General features: G+C 42.9%; 1 protein-coding gene across 1 annotated transcript in view; it reads left to right on the top strand.

The window, feature by feature from the left end:
- Nucleotides 1-344: 344 nt before the first annotated feature.
- The window catches only part of LOC120044112 (methyltransferase-like protein 22), a 49,126-nt gene continuing 31,996 nt past the window's right edge, over nt 345-17,474 (top strand). The window contains exons 1-7 of the mRNA XM_038988702.1: nt 345-403; nt 1,400-1,927; nt 2,237-2,594; nt 4,526-4,650; nt 5,166-5,206; nt 6,916-7,060; nt 14,399-14,470. Coding sequence (XP_038844630.1) covers nt 1,822-1,927; nt 2,237-2,594; nt 4,526-4,650; nt 5,166-5,206; nt 6,916-7,060; nt 14,399-14,470 — 847 coding nt within the window. The 5' untranslated portion in view covers nt 345-403; nt 1,400-1,821. The remainder of the gene's footprint in view (nt 404-1,399; nt 1,928-2,236; nt 2,595-4,525; nt 4,651-5,165; nt 5,207-6,915; nt 7,061-14,398; nt 14,471-17,474) is intronic.

The following is a 17,474-nucleotide window of genomic DNA, read 5'->3' as shown; positions in this document are numbered from 1 at the left end:
CTGCCACCACCATGCTTGTACTGGAATAATGTTTAACGTTTCAAAGTGTTCAACACATTATGTTCATTTAATCAGAGTTTTAGAAATGTAATTATTTGACTGAGGAAAAGTTCCTACAACACACACATGTAGATATTTAATCACAATCTAAGTAAAAATTCTAACTATGTTTAAATTTGAATTCTAATCAAAATGCAATTTAAGTCCTTTCGGAACAGTGTTGTGGTTTACATATTGAGTTATTTCTAGATGCGTAGCACGCGGAACATTTTGGATGGCTTTTGTTTCCTTTGTTGGTGGGTGAAATAATAATGCTGCACCGTATGTATTCTGTACATCCGGTGTTCTTTCTGTACGACTTGGAAGCTGACATTTGAGACAATCTGCGAATCTGTGCGTCGTTGTAAGCTCAGAATGAATTAAATGCGTGTTTATGTTATTAGACTGTACTGAATGTCATGTGTTGGAAGTGTTTCATTTAAATGTGCCCATTAAATGTCCCTCGTTAGCTAGCTTCGTTGTTAGTCTGCCCCTGGACATTGCCAGTCATTCATTATCAAAGTAGCTAGCATCAAGCTAGCTCATGGTAGCTGTTTCTAGCAGGTCCCCTCCCGCCCATTCAGTTACGTTTGTCAGAAGTTCCCACCGTAGTGAAGGCTAGTTTATTTGGCTAACCAAATGAATACATGTTTACCAGACACGTCTTTGCAGCATTTTCATTGACAGCTTATGGCTAGCAAATTAGCTAACTGCCACTGGAAAGGTGAGTGACCGCTAACAGTTATAAGTAACGTTGGCTGCTAACTGCAGGGCATAACAACATACATTTGAGCCACACCGACTAAGAAGATTGTGTTTACGAACCATTTATTATGTCTCTTGTTGACATAATGCATACAGGGTCGTCAACACACTCTCCTTAGTCGGTAGCTATGGCGACGTAAATTTGTGCTTTTCCAGCTATTAGGCGTCTTGCTGCTACAACAGTTCACTATGATGCTGGAGACGGCACTTTGCTGAGCCGCAGATTGCCTCTGGCAGAGGGTTGGTTGGGGAATCCATTTAGCTGTTGGTCTTGTCTTTTAGTTCTGTGTTCCGGGACAGGCTGTATTTCACCTGTCTAACAGATAACAGGGCTGTATTTCACCTGTCTAACAGATAACAGGGCTGTATTTCACCTGTCTAACAGATAGCAGGGCTGTATTTCACCTGTCTAACAGATAGCAAAGACAGGCTGTATGTCTCTATTATCTGTTAGACAGGTTAAATACAGCCCATTTGGTAGTTTAAGCTCTTAAAAGCGTGTGTGTGACCTGTGTGATTGCGAAAAATGTATATATGTGCCTGTGTGTCCGTTTGTGCTTGCAACACGTGTGTCTGACGTGTGTGTGTTCCCCAGGTGTGCTGCAGGCAGGTAGATGACATGCAGGGTGAGCCATGGACCAGATCACCTTCCATTATGGCACGGTGTGTCTGACGTGTGTGTGTTCCCCAGGTGTGCTGCAGGCAGGTAGATGACATGCAGGGTGAGCCATGGACCAGATCACCTTCCATTATGGCACGGTGTGTCTGACGTGTGTGTGTTCCCCAGGTGTGCTGCAGGCAGGTAGATGACATGCAGGGTGAGCCATGGACCAGATCACCTTCCATTATGACACGGTGTGTCTGACGTGTGTGTGTTCCCCAGGTGTGCTGCAGGCAGGTAGATGACATGCAGGGTGAGCCATGGACCAGATCACCTTCCATTATGGCACGGTGTGTCTGACGTGTGTGTGTTCCCCAGGTGTGCTGCAGGCAGGTAGATGACATGCAGGGTGAGCCATGGACCAGATCACCTTCCATTATGACACGGTGCTGTCTGACGTTCACCTGTTGCTGCCCAACTCTCGCCACCTCATGGCACGCCTTAACAGCGTAGGACAACCAGGTACTTGTGTGTGTGTGTGTGTGTGTGTGTGTGTAAAATGACACAAAATTTAATTCTGAAAATGTTATAATTTAGTTTAAATGTAGGGCTCTCCTGAATGTCAATGGAACTGTCCCAACCCTCTATTGCTGTGTTTACACAGGCAGCCCAATTCTGGTATTTTTTCCCCAATAATTGTTCTTTTGACCAATCACATCAGATCTTTTCACGTCAGATCTGTTTCAGAGCTGATCTGATTGGTCAAACTACCAATGATTGAAAACAAGATCAGAATTGGGGTGCCTGTCTAAACGCAGCCTGTGTGTCTAGTGTTCATCTCCCGGTTCAGAATCCTGTGGGACGGAGCGAAGCAGCACACCTGTGACCTCGGTTCCCCCTGCGGAGGGGAAGAGTTAGACCGCGACACCCAGGAGGAGAGTGGAAGGGGAGATGCTAGGGGGAGTGAGACTGTGGCTGACGCAGGGGCAGACGGAGGAGTGGACAGAGGGGAGGACGGAGGAGTGGATGGAGGGGAGGACGGAGGAGTGGACAGAGGGGAGGACGGAGGAGTGGACGGAGGGGAGGACGGAGGAGTGGACGGAGGGGAGGACGGAGGAGTGGACAGAGGGGAGGACGGAGAGGTAGAACCACCCCTGGATGAAGATGGAGATTTAGAGGTACCACGCAGGTCAGTTACATCTCACCTCCACATCAGTCACCACAGTTATTACAGTCAAACCTTCCCTTTGTTTTTTATTGCCTTCATTTGATTGTTGTACAGTAAATGTTTTAAGGCCAGAGGATCAATAGAATGGGAGAATACACCAATGTCCAATTTAGAAATGTGGCTGTGCATCAGCAGTGTTTCTTTTTTTATGTCAGCCACTGACAGTCACTCAATTATCTCTCTCAGCATTATTTAGAAATGTGTTTGTGCATCAGCAGTGTTTCTCTTTTTATGTCAGCCACTGATCGTCACTCAATTATCTCTCTCAGCATTATTTAGAAATGTGGCTGTGCATCAGCAGTGTTTCTCTTTTTATGTCAGCCACTGACCGTCACTCAATTATCTCTCTCAGTATTATTTAGAAATGTGTTTGTGCATCAGCAGTGTTTCTCTTTTTATGTCAGCCACTGACCGTCACTCAATTATCTCTCTCAGTATTATTTTGTACCTTTTTTTTTTATATTGGTAAGTTAGTCTAGCGGCCAGCTATGTAAACTTGGTCGAATTGCCGACCGAGGGGCCCGCATTGATTTTGTTAGTCACTCTCACTCAGATATCATATTAAAAACGGCACACACATCTCTCTACCCTATAGCAGAATGTGTAGAATTGCTGCAAATTAGCTTTAAAACAGCACACATCTCTCTACCCTATAGCAAAATGTGTAGAATTGCTGCAAATTAGCTTTAAAACAGCACACATCTCTCTACCCTATAGCAGAATGTGTAGAATTGCTGCAAATTAGTTATAAAATAAAAATAGCTAAATCTTCTCTCCGCCACTTTTTTGTGGCCCCACCCCATCAAAGTTTCCCATCCCTGTTCCAGACTAACTATTGTTCATGTTATCCCTGTTCCAGACTAACTATTATACATGTTATCCCTGTTCCAGACTAACTATTGTTCATGTTGTCCCTGTTCCAGACTAACTATTGTACATGTTGTCCCTGTTCCAGACTAACTATTGTACATGTTGTCCCTGTTCCAGACTAACTATTGTACATGTTGTCCCTGTTCCAGACTAACTATTGTACATGTTATCCCTGTTCCAGACTAACTATTGTACATGTTATCCCTGTTCCAGACTAACTATTGTACATGTTATCCCTGTTCCAGACTAACTATTGTACATGTTATCCCTGTTCCAGACTAACTATTGTACATGTTGTCCCTGTTCCAGATTAACTATTGTACATGTTGTCCCTGTTCCAGACTAACTATTGTACATGTTATACCTGTCCAGACAGTCTGAGATAGGGACATGACTAACTATTGTACATGTTATCCCTGTTCCAGACTAACTATTGTACATGTTATCCCTGTTCCAGACTAACTATTGTACATGTTATCCCTGTTCCAGACTAACTATTGTACATGTTATACCTGTCCAGACAGTCTGAGATAGGGACATGACTAACTATTGTACATGTTATCCCTGTTCCAGACTAACTATTGTACATGTTATCCCTGTTCCAGACTAACTATTGTTCATGTTATCCCTGTTCCAGACTAACTATTGTTCATGTTATCCCTGTTCCAGACTAACTATTGTACATGTTATCCCTGTTCCAGACTAACTATTGTACATGTTATCCCTGTTCCAGACTAACTATTGTACATGTTATCCCTGTTCCAGACTAACTATTGTACATGTTATCCCTGTTCCAGACTAACTATTGTACATGTTATACCTGTCCAGACAGTCTGAGATAGGGACATGACTAACTATTGTACATGTTATCCCTGTTCCAGACTAACTATTGTACATGTTATACCTGTTCCAGACTAACTATTGTACATGTTATACCTGTTCCAGACTAACTATTGTACATGTTATACCTGTCCAGACAGTCTGAGATAGGGACATAACTAACTATTGTACATGTCATCCAGGCCCAGACAAACACTCCCTGAGAGGGACAGAGACATGGTCTACCCCATCATCCTCAGCCAGGCAAGAAGAGAGGAAGAGGAGGAGGAGGAGGAAGAGAAGTGTCCTAGAGACGTCATCAGGATAGGTGAGAAGAGAACAGGACTGGTTTCTACCACTGACCCTGGTCACTTATTTAGTTTTTAGTCCAATGTATTTCCTGAAGAGCTGAGTGAAGGTCTGAGAGGCAGAAGTATGTGTTGTAACTGTGTTTGTGTGGGTTATAACTGTTTATGTGGGTTATAACTGTGTTTATGTGCGTGTTATAACTGTGTTTATGTGCGTGTTATAACTGTGTTTATGTGCGTGTTATAACTGTGTTTATGTGTGGGTTATAACTGTGTTTATGTGTGTTATAACTGTTTGTGTGTGTTATGACTGTGTTTGTGCGTGTTATGACTGTTTGTGTGTGTTATGACTGTGTTTGTGCGTGTTATGACTGTTTGTGTGTGTTATAACTGTTTGTGTGTTATAACTGTGTTTGTGTGTGTTATAACTGTGTGTGTGTTATGACTGTGTTTGTGTGTGTGTTATAACTGTGTTTATGTGCGTGTTATAACTGTGTTTGTGTTTAACTGTTTAAATTCAACATGTCTTTAACAGAACACACTATGGCCACGCCTTTAGAAGATGTTGGCAAACAGGTGAGTATCGCTCTCTCTCTCTCACTCTGTCTCTCTCGCTCGCTCTCTCTCGCTCTCTCTCGCTCGCTCGCTCTCGCTCGCTCGCTCTCGCTCTCTCTCGCTCTCTCACTCTGTCTTTCTCTCCCTCTCTCTCCCTCTCTCGCTCTCATGCTACCTTATTTTTCCTTCCCCTCATATATAATGCACAGTGCATTCAGAAAGTATTCATACCCCTTGACTTATTCCACATGTTGTTGTGTGACAGCTTGAATTCAAAATTGATTCAATTGATTTATTTTCTCACCCATCAAGACACAATACCCCATAATGACAAAGTGAAAACATGTTTTTTGCCATTTTTGCAAATGTATTGGAAAAGATGTAGAGAAATAACTCATTTACATAACTATTCACACCTAGATGTTCAACATTTCCTCATTATTCTTAAAAAAAAATGTAAGCTCTGTCAAATTAGATGTTGATCATTGCTAGACAACCATTTTCAGGTCTTGCCATAGATTTTCAAGTAGATTTAGGTCAAAACTGTAACTCGCCCACTTAGGAACATTCACTGTCTTCTTGGTAAGCAACTCCAGTCTAGATTTGGCCTTGTGTTTTAGGTTACTGTCCAGCTGAAAGGGGAATTCATCTCATGTCTGAATTCATCTAATGAATTCATGTCTGGTAGAAAGCAGACTGAACCAGGTTTTCCTCTAGGATTTAGCCTGCGCTTAGCTCTATTTCATTTTTTTTTTTATCCTGAAAAACTCCCTGGCCCTTAATTATTATAAGCATACCCATAACATGATGCTTCCACCACTATGCTTGAAAATATGGAGAGTGGTCAGTAATGTATTGAATTTGCCCCAAACATAACACTTTGTATTCAGGACAAAAAGTGCATTTCTTTGCCACATTTTTAGAAGTATTACTTTAGGGCCGCGTTGTATCTTTGGAATATTTTTATTCTGTACAGGCTTCCTTCTTTTCACTCTGTCATTTAGGTTAGTATTGTGGAGTAACTACAATGTTGTTGATCCATCCTCAGTTTTCTCCTATCACAGCCATTAAACTCTGTAACTGTTTTAAAGTCACCATTGGCCTCATGGTGAAATCCCTGAGTGGTTTCCTTCCTCTCCGGCAACTGAGTTAGGAAGAACGCCTGTATCTTTGAAGTGACTGGGTGTATTGATACACCATCCAAAGTGTAATTAATAACTTCACCATGCTGAACGGGATATTCAATGTCTACCAATAGGAGCCCTTCTTAACGAGGCATTGGAAAACCTCCCTGGTCTTAATAGTTGAATCTGTGCTTGTAATTCACTTCTCGACTCAGGAACTTAATCATAATTGTATATGTGGGGTACAGAGATGAGGTGGTCAGAAATCATGTTAACCACTATTATTACACACAGACTGAGTCCATTCAACTTATTATGTGACTTGTTAAGGACATTTTTACTCCTGAACTTATTTAGGCGTTTCCATAACAACGAGGTTGAATACTTATTGACTCAAGACATTTCAGATTTTCATATTCTAAATTTTGGTTTAAAAAAAATTTAAAACATAATTCCATTTTGACATTATGTGGTATTGTGTGTCGGGCCAGTGACAATAAAATCTAAATGTAATCCATTTTAAATTCAGGCTGTAAAACAACACAATGTGGGGAAAGTCCAGGTGTGTGAATACTTTCTGAAGGCTCTGTATGGCTCCTTTACTAGGTCTGGCGTGGTGCCTTCCTATTGGCTGATTTAATCCTGTCTCAGCCAACTACATTCAGAGGAGCCACTGTCTTGGAGTTGGGGGCAGGGACTGGGCTGACCAGCATAGTCATGGCAACGGTGGCCAAAACAGTGTACTGCACAGGTAAGGGACCATCAGGTAAACCAGGGTTCTGTCAAATTGTTGTGGACCTGTCAGCAAAATGTTTGAATTCAACAATGTTTTACATCTACAGCGCCTTAGGAAAGTTTTCAGACCCCTTGACTTTTTCCACATTTTGTTACGTTACAGCCTTATTCTAAAAGTGATTCCCCCACGTATTCATCACGTCCCCCACGTAGTCATCACGTCCCCCACGTATTCATCACGTCCCCCACGTATTCATCACGTCCCCCACGTATTCATCACGTCCCCCACGTATTCATCACGTCCCCCACGTATTCATCATGTCCCCCACGTATTCATCATGTCCCCCACGTATTCATCATGTCCCCCACGTATTCATCATGTCCCCCCACGTATTCATCACGTCCCCCACGTATTCATCACGCCCCCCACGTATTCATCACGTCCCCCACGTATTCATCACGTCCCCCACGTATTCATCACGTCCCCCACGTATTCATCACGTCCCCCACGTATTCATCATGTCCCCCACGTATTCATCACGTCCCCCACGTAGTCATCACGTCCCCCACGTATTCATCACGTCCCCCACGTATTCATCATGTCCCCCACGTATTCATCATGTCCCCCACGTAGTCATCACGTCCCCCACGTAGTCATCACGTCCCCCACGTAGTCATCACGTCCCCCACGTATTCATCACGTCCCCCGCGTATTCATCACGTCCCCCGCGTAGTCATCACGTCCCCCACGTATTCATCACGTCCCCCGCGTATTCATCACGTCCCCCGCGTAGTCATCACGTCCCCCGCGTAGTCATCACGTCCCCCGCGTAGTCATCACGTCCCCCACGTATTCATCACGTCCCCCACGTATTCATCACGTCCCCCACGTAGTCGTCACGTCCCCCACGTATTCATCACGTCCCCCACGTATTCATCACGTCCCCCACGTAGTCATCATGTCCCCCACGTATTCATCATGTCCCCCACGTATTCATCATGTCCCCCCACGTATTCATCACGTCCCCCACGTATTCATCACGTCCCCCACGTATTCATCACGTCCCCTACGTATTCATCACGTCCCCCGCGTATTCATCACGTCCCCCGCGTATTCATCACGTCCCCCGCGTAGTCATCACGTCCCCCGCGTAGTCATCACGTCCCCCGCGTAGTCATCACGTCCCCCACGTAGTCATCACGTCCCCCACGTATTCATCACGTCCCCCACGTAGTCATCACGTCCCCCGCGTAGTCATCACGTCCCCCACGTATTCATCACGTCCCCCACGTAGTCATCATGTCCCCCACGTATGGTCCTGGAGAGCTACGGGGGTTGCAGGTTTCTGTTCCAGCCCTGCTCTGTTTATAAATGAGGTCGCTGGTCCTGGTCCAATTCAACAGACAGCAATGTAAATTGAATTGAGAGCATCTTGTTGCTCACCTCGTAGCTCTCCTTGTCCAGATATTCTGGCCCAGTCTGAAGAGTACTATCCTAGGCAGAACATCTCACTTCTGAATAATCCCTTGGCATGATGTGATAAGAAATCTTACCTTTTGAAATAATTGTACATTATTTCTCAATTTAGCAATTTTATGCATGGCTGCTGTTGCAGGCCCATTACACCTTCTCATAATAAAGCTGCTGGGATTCTTCTCAATCATAGTAATGGCACACACACGTACTCACTCACTCATAGGTTAGCTAACTAAGGATGTTGGGCTCTGATAAACACAGAGATATAATGTTATCTAACTAAGGATGTTGGGCTCTGATAAACACAGAGATGTAATGTTAGCTAGTTAAGTATGTTGGGCTCTGATAAACACAGAGATATAATGTTATCTAACTAAGGATGTTGGGCTCTGATAAACAGAGATGTAATGTTAGCTAGTTAAGTATGTTGGGCTCTGATAAACAGAGATGTAATGTTAGCTAACTAAGGATGTTGGGCTCTGATAAACACAGAGATGTAATGTTAGCTAACTAAGGATGTTGGGCTCTGATAAACACAGAGATGTAATGTTAGCTAACTAAGGATGTTGGGCTCTGATAAACACAGAGATGTAATGTTAGCTAGCTAACTAAGGATGTTGGGCTCTGATAAACACAGAGTTGTAATGTTAGCTAGCTAAGGATGTTGGGCTCTGATAAACACAGAGATGTAATGTTAGTTAACTAAGGATGTTGGGCTCTGATAGCTAACATTACATCTCTGTGTTTATCAGAGCCCAACATCCTTAGTTAGCTAACATTACATCTCTGTGTTTAACTAAGGATGTTGGGCTCTGATAAACAGAGATGTAATGTTGGCTAACTAAGGATGTTGGGCTCTGATAAGCACAGAGATGTAATGTTAGCTAGCTAAGGATGTTGGGCTCTGATAAATAGAGAGATGTAATGTTAGCTAGCTAGCTAAGGATGTTGGGCACTGCACTGATAAACAGCATGTAGCTTTTCACTTATGTAGGATAGTGTGACAGCTTGCTGCTGCAGTGACGTTCCCAGCAGTCGGTCCGTACTTCAGCCTGTTTCCAAAGCACCAATCACGACATAGTTGGGTCAGGTAAAAGCGCAGCAGCAGACTAGTTAATGTACTGACTCAAGGCAGAGCAGGCTGTTCGCTGCTGTCACGTGCCTTTCTCTGCCATTTCTCCAATTTAACGACGATGACGTGCGGAGCACTTTATATCTGTGCTAAATAGTTTCTCCTACTAACGTGACAGCGTTGTTACGTTAGGTATTTGTTTAATTAGATTGTTTCCCGTCGTGATGATCTGAACCTGTTAGTGGTAGTTTTGTGACGGGTGCACTGTGCACATTTAATTTAGATTTTTAAACATCGTTTTTCTGTTAGGGAGTTTTTTATTTTAAACGTTTTAAGGTTTAAGTGTTCACACTCCTAGTTACAGGAGCCCTGACCCTACCAACAAACTGGCTCAGAATATACAGTCACATTAATCTTATCCAGGTAATGTCACACATTATGTTTAAATGTATAGCTCCGACAATGAAAGGAACAGATGGATTAAATGTAGTGACTAGCAGCAATCACATTCAGAAAATATTCATTCAAAGCTCTTAAAAGGATGGTTCAGTGGATTATGGTGATTTAACATGCCTCTAAACCCATATCTGTAGATTATGGTGACCAGGATAATGATTTAACATGCCTCTAAACCCACATCTGTAGATTATGGTGACCAGGATAATGATTTAACATGCCTCTAAACCCACATCTGTAGATAATGGTGATTTAACATGCCTCTAAACCCACATCTGTAGATAATGGTGATTTAACATGCCTCTAAACCCACATCTGTAGATAATGGTGATTTAACATGCCTCTAAACCCACATCTGTAGATTATGGTGACCAGGATAGTGATTTAACATGCCTCTAAACCCACATCTGTAGATTATGGTGATTTAACATGCCTCTAAACCCACATCTGTAGATTATGGTGACCAGGATAGTGATTTAACATGCCTCTAAACCCACATCTGTAGATAATGGTGACCAGGATAGTGATTTAACATGCCTCTAAACCCACATCTGTAGATTATGGTGATTTAACATGCCTCTAAACCCACATCTGTAGATTATGGTGACCAGGATAATGATTTAACATGCCTCTAAACCCACATCTGTAGATTATGGTGACCAGGATAGTGATTTAACATGCCTCTAAACCCACATCTGTAGATTATGGTGACCAGGATAGTGATTTAACATGCCTCTAAACCCACATCTGTAGATTATGGTGACCAGGATAAGGATTTAACATGCCTCTAAACCCACATCTGTAGATTATGGTGACCAGGATAAGGATTTAACATGCCTCTAAACCCACATCTGTAGATTATGGTGACCAGGATAATGATTTAACATGCCTCTAAACCCACATCTGTAGATTATGGTGACCAGGATAGTGATTTAACATGCCTCTAAACCCACATCTGTAGATTATGGTGACCAGGATAGTGATTTAACATGCCTCTAAACCCACATCTGTAGATTATGGTGACCAGGATAGTGATTTAACATGCCTCTAAACCCACATCTGTAGATTATGGTGACCAGGATAGTGATTTAACATGCCTCTAAACCCACATCTGTAGATTATGGTGACCAGGATAGTGATTTAACATGCCTCTAAACCCACATCTGTAGATTATGGTGACCAGGATAGTGATTTAACATGCCTCTAAACCCACATCTGTAGATTATGGTGACCAGGATAGTGATTTAACATGCCTCTAAACCCACATCTGTAGATTATGGTGACCAGGATAGTGATTTAACATGCCTCTAAACCCACATCTGTAGATTATGATGACCAGGATAGTGATTTAACATGCCTCTAAACCCACATCTGTAGATTATGGTGACCAGGATAGTGATTTAACATGCCTCTAAACCCACATCTGTAGATTATGGTGACCAGGATAGTGATTTAACATGCCTCTAAACCCACATCTGTAGATTATGGTGATTTAACATGCCTCTAAACCCACATCTGTAGATTATGGCGACCAGGATAGTGATTTAACATGCCTCTAAACCCACATCTGTAGATTATGGTGACCAGGATAGTGATTTAACAGGCCTCTAAACCCACATCTGTAGATTATGGTGACCAGGATAGTGATTTAACATGCCTCTAAACCCACATCTGTAGATTATGGTGATTTAACATGCCTCTAAACCCACATCTGTAGATTATGGTGACCAGGATAGTGATTTAACATGCCCCTAAACCCACATCTGTAGATTATGGTGACCAGGATAGTGATTTAACATGCCCCTAAACCCACATCTGTAGATTATGGGGATTTAACATGCCTCTAAACCCACATCTGTAGATTATGGTGACCAGGATAATGATTTAACATGCCTCTAAACCCACATCTGTAGATAATGGTGACCAGGATAGTGATTTAACATGCCTCTAAACCCACATCTGTAGATTATGGTGACCAGGATAGTGATTTAACATGCCTCTAAACCCACATCTGTAGATTATGGTGACCAGGATAATGATTTAACATGCCTCTAAACCCACATCTGTAGATTATGATGACCAGGATAATGATCTGACTGGAATGGTGCTGTGTGTTTCTATCGGTCAACGCTGTATGATTTTATAAAGACCAACATGTTACACTATAGTAATGTTTTATAAAGACCACCAGAGACCATTAAAACACACACATAGGAGTGTTTAATCAACTATCGCTTCACTACACAGATTTCACAGTTACAACTGTGTTGAGAGGAGGCGCCACAGACAGAACCGGTCTCCAACACCGTGGCAGTTTCCAACCCCTCTATTCTACCTCTTACTATTATATAGTACAATCAAGACATTCACCGTGAGGAAAAGCCACTCCCCCATCGGATTCGGGCTTGTTGCAGGAGTGTGGGAGTAATGTGTTGAAAGGGAAAAAGCATACTGCTCTTGCCAGTATCACGTCAGTTCTTTCAGCTTAATGAACTGAGTGCAGGTCGGTGTTTCTTCTGTAAAGGCCCAGTGCAGCCCACTTTGTGGTTTTCCTGGGTCTTATACACAGTGCCTTTGGAAAGTACTCAGACCCATTGACTTTTCCCACATTTTGTACGTTACAGACTTTTTCTAAAATGGATTAAATAAATAAAAATCCTCAGCAATCTACATACAATACGTCCTGATGACAATGCGAAAACAGGTTTTTAGAAATGTTTGCACATTTATAAAAAAATAAATAAACAGAAATACCTTATTTACAAAAGTTCTCAGACCCTTTGCTATGAGACTCGAAATTGAGTTTAGGTGCATCTTGTTTTCGTTGATCATCCTTGATGTTTCTACAACTTGATTGGAGCACCTGTGGTAAATTCAGTTGATTGGACATAATTTGGAAAGACACACACCTGTCTATATAAGGTCCCACAGTTGACAGTGCATGTCAGAGCAAAAACCAAGCCATGAGGTTGAAGGAATTGTCGGCGGAGCTCCAAGACAGGATTGTGTCGAGGCACAGATCCGGGGAAGGCTACCAAAACATTTCTGCAGCGTTAAAGGTCCTATTAGTTACTAGACCAATAAGAAAAAGTGTTCCAAACCTCTCTCCCTTTAACAGCTAGTGTTCCCCTCCCAACTCAGACCACCCAGACAGTCCTTGTGTTCCAAACCTCTCTCCCTTTAACAGCTAGTGTTCCCCTCCCAACTCAGACCACCCAGCCAGTCCTAGTGTTCCATACCTCTCTCCCTTTAACAGCTAGTGTTCCCCTCCCAACTCAGACCACCCAGACAGTCCTAGTGTTCCATACCTCTCTCCCTTTAACAGCTAGTGTTCCCCTCCCAACTCAGACCACCCAGACAGTCCTAGCTAAATTATTGCTTGAGAAATTGCAGTTTTCTAAGAAGCAATTTGTCTCATTTAACAAAAAAACTTTATCATTGAAACCAATCACAGTAAGGTACTTAAATGTTACCCAGAAATTATTTCATATTTAGATAAAAATGGCTGCATTTGACCTTTAAAGTGATAATTGTTGCACTTGTATTAAAGTGCTCTTCTGGAGAGGGAAAGAACATTTCAAAGGGCAAGATAATGCCAAGTTACTCTGCCTGTCTTTCTGTCTTTCTGCCTGCCTGCCTGCCTGCCTGCCTGCCTGCCTGCCTGCCTGCCTGCCTGCCTGCCTGCCTGCCTGCCTGCCTGCCTGCCTGCCTGCCTGCCTGCCTGTCTGCCTGCCTGCCTGCCTGCCTGCCCGCCCGCCCGCCCGCCCGTCCGTCCGTCCGTCCGTCCGTCCGTCCGTCCGTCCGTCCGTGTAGACCAGGAAGCATCATATTAAATAGACTGTTCTTCTGAATCTATTCAGGGAATGAAAATTCCATTTACTTCTAAAGTCAGGGTGAGTAATAGTACTACTGCCAATCATCTCTGATACAGACACCATTCTACATGGTAGTCACCATGCTTCACTGAACCAAGCTCAGTCATCTCTGATACAGAAACCCTTCTACATGGTAGTCACCATGCTTCACTGAACCAAACTCAATCATCTCTGATACAGAAACCATTCTACATGGTAGTCACCATGCTTCACTGAACCAAACTCAATCATCTCTGATACAGAAACCATTCTACATGGTAGTCACCATGCTTCACTGAACCAAGCTCAGAATCGTTTTAAGAATTGATGAGCTGGTAGCAAGCTGTTCTTAAATGAATGTATCTTATTTGTCATGTTTTGTTCTATTTCCAATGTTGTGTTTAAGAATGTAGGACGCCCAATGTCTCTGTAATGTTTTTAAAGTTACATAAATGCTGTGTCAAATCCCAATATCTGTGTAACGTTGTGTTGCAGACGTTGGGGAGGATCTACTGAGCATGTGCCAGAAGAACGTGACGTTAAACAGACACCTGATGGAACCTGCAGGTGAGCCAACATTGAACAGTTAGTTAGACAATGTGTAGTTAGAGAACATTTAGTTAGAGAACGTTACTTAAACAACGTTTAGCCCAGGCCTGCCGGCAAACGTGTGACCAGCTGGCATTTTCAATCAGGTCGGGCAGCGCCTCAGCACTTTTGATTTAGTTTAATTAAAAATATTTATGCAAAGCGTTAAGATGAAGTACAAAGTCATGTTTTTTAGACTGATTTGCCTCATGATTTGTCAACTGGGGTGTGCTGCGGGAGCATGGGAGTGGGGAGGTGACAGTATTATAGTGTTGTCTCTTTAACAGGTGGGGAGGTGACAGTATTATAGTGGTGTCTCTTTAACAGATGGGGAGGTGACAGTATTATAGTGGTGTCTCTTTAACAGGTGGGGAGGTGACAGTATTATAGTGGTGTCTCTTTAACAGGTGGGGAGGTGACAGTATTATAGTGGTGTCTCTTTAACAGGTGGGGAGGTGACAGTATTATAGTGTTGTCTCTTTAACAGGTGGGGAGGTGACAGTATTATAGTGGTGTCTCTTTAACAGGTGGGGAGGTGACAGTATTATAGTGGTGTCCTCTTTAACAGGTGGGGAGGTGACAGTATTATAGTGTTGTCTCTTTAACAGGTGGGGAGGTGACAGTATTATAGTGGTGTCTCTTTAACAGGTGGGGAGGTGACAGTATTATAGTGTTGTCTCTTTAACAGGTGGGGAGGTGACAGTATTATAGTGGTGTCTCTTTAACAGGTGGGGAGGTGACAGTATTATAGTGTTGTCTCTTTAACAGGTGGGGAGGTGACAGTATTATAGTGGTGTCTCTTTAACAGGTGGGGAGGTGACAGTATTGAGTATTATAGTGTTGTCTCTTTAACAGGTGGGGAGGTGACAGTATTATAGTGTTGTCTCTTTAACAGGTGGGGAGGTGACAGTATTATAGTGGTGTCTCTTTAACAGGTGGGGAGGTGACAGTATTATAGTGTGTCTCTTTAACAGGTGGGGAGGTGACAGTATTGAGTATTATAGTGTTGTCTCTTTAACAGGTGGGAGGTGACAGTATTATAGTGTTGTCTCTTTAACAGGTGGGGAGGTGACAGTATTATAGTGGTGTCTCTTTAACAGGTGGGGAGGTGACAGTATTGAATATTATAGTGGTGTCTCTTTAACAGGTGGGGAGGTGACAGTATTATAGTGTTGTCTCTTTAACAGGTGGGGAGGTGACAGTATTATAGTGTTGTCTCTTTAACAGGTGGGGAGGTGACAGTATTATAGTGGTGTCTCTTTAACAGGTGGGGAGGTGACAGTATTATAGTATTGTCTCTTTAACAGGTGGGGAGGTGACAGTATTATAGTGGTGTCTCTTTAACAGGTGGGGAGGTGACAGTATTGAGTATTATAGTGTTGTCTCTTAACAGGTGGGGAGGTGACAGTATTATAGTGGTGTCTCTTTAACAGGTGGGGGGGTGACAGTATTGAATATTAGTGTTGTCTCTTTAACAGGTGGGGAGGTGACCAGTATTATAGTGGTGTCTCTTTAACAGGTGGGGCGGTGACAGTATTTATAGTGGTGTCTCTTTAACAGGTGGGGAGGTGACAGTATTATAGTGGTGTCTCTTTAACAGGTGGTGAGGTGACAGTATTATAGTGGTGTCTCTTTAACAGGTGGGGAGGGTGACAGTATTATAGTGGTGTCTCTTTAACAGGTGGGGAGGTGACAGTATTTATAGTGTTTGTCTCTTTAACAGGTGGGGAGGTGACAGTATTGAATAATTTATAGTGTTGTCCTCTTTAACAGGTGGGGAGGTGACAGTATTATAGTGTTGTCTCTTTAACAGGTGGGAGGTGGACAGTCATTGATATTATAGTTGTCTCTTTAACAGGTGGGGACGGTGACAGTATTATAGTGGTGTCTCTTTACAAGTGGGGAGGTGACAGTATTGATATTAAGTGTGTCCTCTTTAACGGTGGGGAGGTGACAGTATTATAGTATGGTGTCTCTTTAAACAGGTGGGGAGGTGACGAGTATTATAGTGGTGTCTCTTTAACAGGTGGGGGAGGTGAACAGTATAGTGGTGTCTCTTTAACAGGTGGGGAGGTGACAGTATTATAGTGGTGTCTCTTTAACAGGTGGGGAGGTGACAGTATTGAATATTATAGTGTTGTCTCTTTAACAGGTGGGGAGGTGACAGTATTATAGTGTTGTCTCTTTAACAGGTGGGGAGGTGACAGTATTATAGTGGTGTCTCTTTAACAGGTGGGGAGGTGACAGTATTATAGTGGTGTCTCTTTAACAGGTGGGTGACAGTATTGAATATTATAGTGGTGTCTCTTTAACAGGTGGGGAGGTGACAGTATTATAGTGGTGTCTCTTTAACAGGTGGGGAGGTGACAGTATTATAGTGGTGTCTCTTTAACAGGTGGGGAGGTGACAGTATTATAGTGTTGTCTCTTTAACAGGTGGGGAGGTGACAGTATGAATATTATAGTGTTGTCTCTTTAACAGGTGGGGAGGTGACAGTATTGAGTATTATAGTGTTGTCTCTTTAACAGGTGGGGAGGTGACAGTATTATAGTGGTGTCTCTTTAACAGGTGGGGAGGTGACAGTATTATAGTGTTGTCTCTTTAACAGGTGGGGAGTGACAGTATTGAGTATTATAGTGTTGTCTCTTTAACAGGTGGGGAGGTGACAGTATTATAGTGGTGTCTCTTTAACAGGTGGGGGGGTGACAGTATTGAATATATAGTGTTGTCTCTTTTAACAGGTGGGGAGGTGACAGTATTATAGTGTTGTCTCTTTAACAGGTGGGAGGTGACAGTATTATAGTGGTGTCTCTTAACAGGTGGGAGGTGCAGATTATTATAGTGGTGTCTCGTTAGATACCCTGAAAAAAAGGGTTTTTTGCTCCATTTCTGCTGCGCCATTGAGAGGGGGACAAATCACATCATATGTTCGACTGCGAATTACCCTCTACCTGTTTACTGCCTCTCGTTCGTCATCCTTCTT

Source organism: Salvelinus namaycush, chromosome 3, assembly GCF_016432855.1.
Source record: "Salvelinus namaycush isolate Seneca chromosome 3, SaNama_1.0, whole genome shotgun sequence".
NCBI classification, from domain to species: Eukaryota; Metazoa; Chordata; class Actinopteri; order Salmoniformes; family Salmonidae; genus Salvelinus; species Salvelinus namaycush.
The sequence above is the reverse complement of the archived record's forward strand: the minus strand, read 5'-3'. Positions and strand labels throughout refer to the sequence as shown.